A 6,111-nucleotide genomic window follows, 5' to 3' on the forward strand; every position below is an offset into this window, starting at 1 on the left:
CTATATCTACTGTGCTTTTTATGTTGCGTTGCTCAACTTAAGGATCCTCTCTAGACTTTAACATTTCCACCCTGGATAGATTCTAACTCCTACCCTATTAATGCCTCTCATCATTTTATAAACTTTGGTTAGGTCTCCCCCTCAGCCTCTGAAATTCCAGAGAAAACAATCCACGTTTGTCCAACCTCTTCATAGATAATACCCTTTAATCCAGGAAGCATTTTGGCAAATTTCTTATGCACCCTCTCCAAAGTCTCCACATCCTTCCTGCATTGGGTTAACCAGAACTGCACGTTTTGCTTCAAATACGGCTTAACCAAAGGCCTATAAAGCAGCATCGGTAATCCCTGATTCTTATATTCAATGCCCCCCACCAATGAAAACAAGCACTTTCTTAACCACTCCAGCTACTTGTGTTAATACGTTCAGGGAGCTTTGAACTTGGACCCCAAATCCCTCTGTACATTAATACTGTCTGAAGAAAGATTTCGACCCAAAACTTCACCCATTTATTCTCTCCAGGGATGCTGCCTGTCCCGCTGTTACTTCAGCTTTTTATATCTTTCTTCGGTTTAAACCAGCATCTGCCCTTCCGTCCTACACAATACTGTTAAGGGTCTTGCCATTAACTGGATGTTTTTCTGACACTTTTGCCATTCAATCTCTTCAGGTCTCCATTATAGACGTTCCCTTTGTTCCCTTCTCCCCTCCCACCTTTCTCCCCAATTTAAAACATATTTCATTTTTAATTTTCCCCTGTTCTGACGAAAGGTTATTGACCTGAAACATTAAATAATTTCATTCTCCACAGAAGGTACCTAAGCATTTACTGTTTTTATTTCGCATTTTGCTACTGAAAAATCAAAATCTAATCTGTGCCCACACTCATGACTATATACATGCAAAGTCTCCAACAATGTGCTGCTCCATTATGGGGTCTTATATTGAGAAAACATACCAGCATATGCTTTTTTTATGTGTGAAAAGAACACAACTACTGTTAGGGGCCGAGCCAAAGTTAAAGCTATGGAGCTATTTATCAAATTGTCTCACTTGTGAACGGTGGGAGTCTTGTTTGGTACTTTAACAAGATTTTAAGCATACCTCCATTTCACTCCTCTCTCCGAACTGCTCTCCGTGTCCTTAAGTGATTGGATTACATATGTCTACCCAAATTAGACAGTAATTCTATCCACCCTGCAGCAAGTGGAAGAAGCTTCCATCAAACTTCTACATTCTTAGATTTTACGGATAGTCTTTTGTTTAACAAATAGTTCCCAAATGTTGATTAATAATTCAAAGCCACTGTTAAAAATAAATTTGCCTTTGTGTGATTTTTATTTATTTTTCTCAGTTTTGTGCTGAACCTATTGAGGCATAGCATGTAACTTTATAAGAGGTTTAGCATGAGCCCTTTAAAACCTCATTGCTGCACGACGAGGACTGAGAATGAATACCATTTTTTACCAGAGAACTTGACAATGCAACATAGCAAAGTGTGCTTGCCTTGATTGTATTGCGATAGGCATTGCTGCTATTGGCACTTGGTAACTGTTTTAAGTATTCTTCCGTGGATACTTGAGTGTTGTATATCAGACCATCGGAGAAAGAAAATATAATACTAAAAGTAGCCTGCAGCTAAACAGAATTCTTCAAAATGGTTGGAAAAAAGGATTATCATGATAAATCATTGTGTTGTCATACTTTCAGGTTTATCGCATAGGTGAACAGACTAACACGCGTAGATACGTATCTCCAGAATTAAAAAATCATGGTGTAATACATTCTGCATAAACTCATTTGTTCACGACAAAAATTTCTAATTATCCTTCACAGTCGCAGAAAATCAGTGCAAAATACTTCATCTGCCAATTATAGTAAAATAATATTTTGAAAGATATTAGCCGTAATGTAATAGCTGAGGTATTAGCCTGCATTAAACAGCTCCCACAGCTGAAATCATCGTAGGAATAGCTGTACAACATTCTCTGTAATGCTGAATCAGTTAAAAGGCATTTTTACCATTGCATGGATATGCTTTTTAAAGCATAATTTTCAGCAACAGATAACATTGCTGTGTGAGGTCAGGTTTAATTAATTAAATGAATGGGGATGATAGGAATAATGGTCATTCATTCTGTCAGTTGACTTGGTTTCACCATTGATAATGGCTAATTTGTACTTAAACGTTTTATCTACTTGCTTCTCCTCTATGTTCCTTGGTACCATTACAACAAAAATATATTGATTTCAATCCCAAAAAAAGCAAATAATCCTGCGTGGACATCCTTTCGGCAAAGCAAATTCCAGATTTTCCTTGCTATTTGAAAATGTGCTTTCCAATGTCATTGTTCAGAGGAATGCTGCAATGTTAAGACTGTATGCGTGTGCTGTTGTACTGTGGCAGAGGCAGGTTTTACTGCATTTGCAAGTTTTGTTTAGGTAAAATAATATTTGCAGACAAAAAAAAATGTCACACTGCAAAAATACAAAAGAATTACACCTAGTAAATATCCTGTCAAGTGGTTTGAATACCCCGTCATTTCCTTTCATCTTTATTAGATCACTCCTCAAATCTTGTAAACTCAAAGGAACACAAACCAAATATATGCGGAGTGTTTTCATAACTTAACCCGTTAAATGTATCTGGATCTGTATGGCTCCTCCAAAGCTCTCCATCCTGCACAGCTCCAGATGTGGTTTATCAATATTTCCAATAACTGAAGTATCACGACATTTCCTCTGTATTTCACAATCCTTGTCTTCAGGGTCAATATATTTAATTGCCAGTTTTGTACTGCTGCATTGGCTTCAATAGTTCAATGTGCTTTATGTGTCACTTGTGCAACTGCACAGTGAAATTATTTTTGCATGTTTTGGCGGCATTTCCATAGTCCAAACTCCGGTTGGCCGGTAGGCTCGGTCCACTGGAGCAGTTCCCAGCTTTGAAGCTTTGTCCATACAGTCAAGTTATGAAGTCACCTTTCTGTAAACGAATGGCTGATGTCAGACCCACACACCGAGAAAGTCCGACCGAACAATCATATTATGATTAATCTTAGAATAAAGGGGAGGTCATTTAAGACTGAGGTGAGAAAAAACTTTTTCACCCAAAGAGTTGTGAATTTATGGAATTCCCTGCCACAGAGGGCAGTGGAGGCCAAATCACTGGATGGATTTAAGAGAGAGTTGGATAGAGCTCTAGGTGCTAGTGGAGCCAAGGGATATGGGGAGAAGGCAGGCACGGGTTATTGATAGGGGACGATCAGCCATGATCACATTGAATGGCGGTGCTGGCTCGAAGGGCCGAATGCCCTCCTCCTGCACCTATTTTCTGTGTTTCTATGTTTATGCACTTTGTGATTTCAGCCTATGAGGTCGAAATTACTATTATCTTATGGTGCCAATAAATAAACAATGTTCATCGTGAATTCTATCCATACTCCTGTGAGCAGTTGTCATTTAAACAGCCAGTTCTGACCCCAACCAGAGATGGCCTGGGAAATGATATTGCTAAAGAAGCCCATGCAAAAATAAATAACTGCATGTTATAACTACTGAGATGCTGAGTATTCACGCCTCTTGATAGGAGATTTACAGGATTAATTCGTTTTTCTTTGTAGTGTCACATTATTGTCTGCAAATGCTTTATATATATATATATATATTAGATATATATTATTTCCATATATATTTATATATATCCATCTATATAATGTAAACATGTGTTAAATTGCTGGTCAACAAAATGAAAGTTGTATATGGAGGTACATTCCTTCCACTTACTCTTTTTTAATGAAATGTTATACAGTATCTCTATATATATAAATATTATACAGTCTCTCTCTCTATCTCTCTCTCTCTATATATATATATATATATATAGAGAGAGAGAGAGAGAGAGAGAGAGAGAGAGAGAGTGAGTGTGAGAGTAAGAGTGAGAGTGAGAGAGAGAGAGAGAGAGAGAGAGAGAGGGATAGAGATCAAATGATGCAGCTGAGTTGAAAATATTGAGCCCTTTTAACTTACATTGCTTTTCCCGGTTGGAATGCATTATTTGTTGTTGAAACATCAAATACAGTTTTTCAGAAAAGAAAAGAAAAAACTAATTTTAATTAACCGCTTCCAGTATTCTGTAAGGGAGCTGTGTGTTGCTAAAAAATGTAAACGGGTCCTTTGGGGATACTTTTTCCACGGAAGTTCAAGGTTATCGCTGACTGAAAATGAATGCAGAATAAACGTGGGCTTTGGAAGTCTGAGAATAAAACGGATGGGAGCGTTGCTTGGTTCCGTATTTCTACTGCCGATTGAATTGCCTTTGGTTTTCAACGTGTGAAATTAATGGACTGCAAGATGAAAGTTGCAAATGGAGACACATTCCTCCCTCTTGCTCTTTTTTTTAATGAAATATTACGCAGTCTCTATTCCATCACAATCTTTTGAGCAACCAAAAATAGTCCCTGAAAATACAATTACAAGTAAAATGTAAAATTCTAAAAAAATTATTTTAAAAAAAACCCTCCCAGATACAAAAAGCTGGAGTAACTCAGCGGGACGGGCAGCATCTCTGGAGAGAAGGAACGGGTGACGTTTCGGGTCGAGACATCACCCGTTCCTGACATAGTAGGGAGAGAAAACTGATCTAATTTAGGAACAGCTTTTTCGGATTTGTTGTTTACCTTTAACACTTGAACGAAATGCGTGGAAAGTCAAGTGTCCAGCACCGTGGCCGCAAGTCAGGGCGCCAGCGGGAATTCGTTCAGGGTGGTACCTGTCAGTAAATCGACCCCTGGTTTACCCCTGACCTTAAACCTGCAACATCCCAGAGAGGCTGAGCCGCCGCGGGGCTCGATTACCACAGCGCTTTGTGCCGATCATACAAAACCCAGGCAGCAATAAACCATGAAATGACAACACCGTAAAACTCATTAGACAGTAACGTTCACTCGATGTTCTTCTCTTTAAAGGAATTCCTGCAAGGAGATAGCACCAAAGCCCTGCAGAAGCTGGGGTGGAAACCGAAAGTTTCATTTGAGGTAAGTTTATTTTTGTTTTGGATTTACAGATTTACATAAAACTAAAACAGGGTTGTGTTTCTGTGAGTCCTCGTGGGACACGGTGTTGTGCTCCAGTATCATCTTCTGTTACAGAACACTCACAATTGACTTCATTTCGTCGTTGTCGTCGTGTCCCCACCCCCGTGCGTGAGAGAAGGATACATTTTCTCGATATCACAATTGATAGCAAGACTTTTTTTTAAATGTTTACTTATTTTTAACGTGCACCCCTCCCGATGAAAAAGACTGGCGTTTTCTGCATCCTCGTTGGTCTGACCCCCACGCTCTTGGTGTTGTATGTGTGCAGGAACTGGTGAAGGAGATGGTGGATGCTGATATCGCTCTGATGAAGTGCAATCCGAAGGCATGAGGACGGATTCTATTCCACGGAGAAGAGACGCGACACCTCTTCGTTGGACTAAAGATGAAATGCAACAAATGAAAAAGCAATGATCTACGCTTCAAATGAGCAGGGGAGAGGGAATCATATTTATAACGTGATTGGTTCTTAAACGGCGGGTTGAATTATGTACTATGATTTAAAAATATTGCAAATGAATCACAGTAATGGCTGGTGAGAACTGCTGGAACGATGACAATTTGATTATTTTAATTTTGCCTTTAATATTGAAACTTCTTTATAAACTGGGTGTTGTCGTAAATGAGATTCTGGAGTAACCGTGATTTTTTTTAACGTTCTACATTAAATAAGATGTTTAAAATCGACCAATTCCTGAAAATGACTTCTTCCTCATTAAAAGATGACTGTGCTGATTTCAAACACTTTAGTATTTTCCATTGTGTAGGTGTTATATAAGTTCTCAACCGTACGACATTCTTTCATTCCTGTGCGAATGGTATCGATATGGTTTTTTTTAAAACAAGATAGCTGTGTGTTTTTTATGGTTAACAAAAATCGAAGCAGGGGCACTTTAACAGGCCCAAAATAGCTGCCTGGCTTTAAAAAATAGATTTCACACTGATTACTCGCAGTGCAACATGTTAAACTCCCAATGAACAACGCGGGCTCAGTTTTCCGAGGCACGGGCGAAGA

The 6,111-nt window shown here is 38.8% G+C and overlaps 1 protein-coding gene across 1 annotated transcript in view; it reads left to right on the forward strand.

The window, feature by feature from the left end:
- Window positions 1–5,838, forward strand: part of gmds (GDP-mannose 4,6-dehydratase) — a 666,455-nt gene extending 660,617 nt beyond the window's left edge. The window contains exons 10-11 of the mRNA XM_033016353.1: window positions 4,968–5,036; window positions 5,365–5,838. Coding sequence (XP_032872244.1) covers window positions 4,968–5,036; window positions 5,365–5,427 — 132 coding nt within the window. The 3' untranslated portion in view covers window positions 5,428–5,838. The remainder of the gene's footprint in view (window positions 1–4,967; window positions 5,037–5,364) is intronic.
- The last annotated feature ends 273 nt before the right edge of the window (window positions 5,839–6,111 follow it).

Source organism: Amblyraja radiata, chromosome 2 (genome assembly GCF_010909765.2).
Source record: "Amblyraja radiata isolate CabotCenter1 chromosome 2, sAmbRad1.1.pri, whole genome shotgun sequence".
Classification (NCBI taxonomy): domain Eukaryota; kingdom Metazoa; phylum Chordata; class Chondrichthyes; order Rajiformes; family Rajidae; genus Amblyraja; species Amblyraja radiata.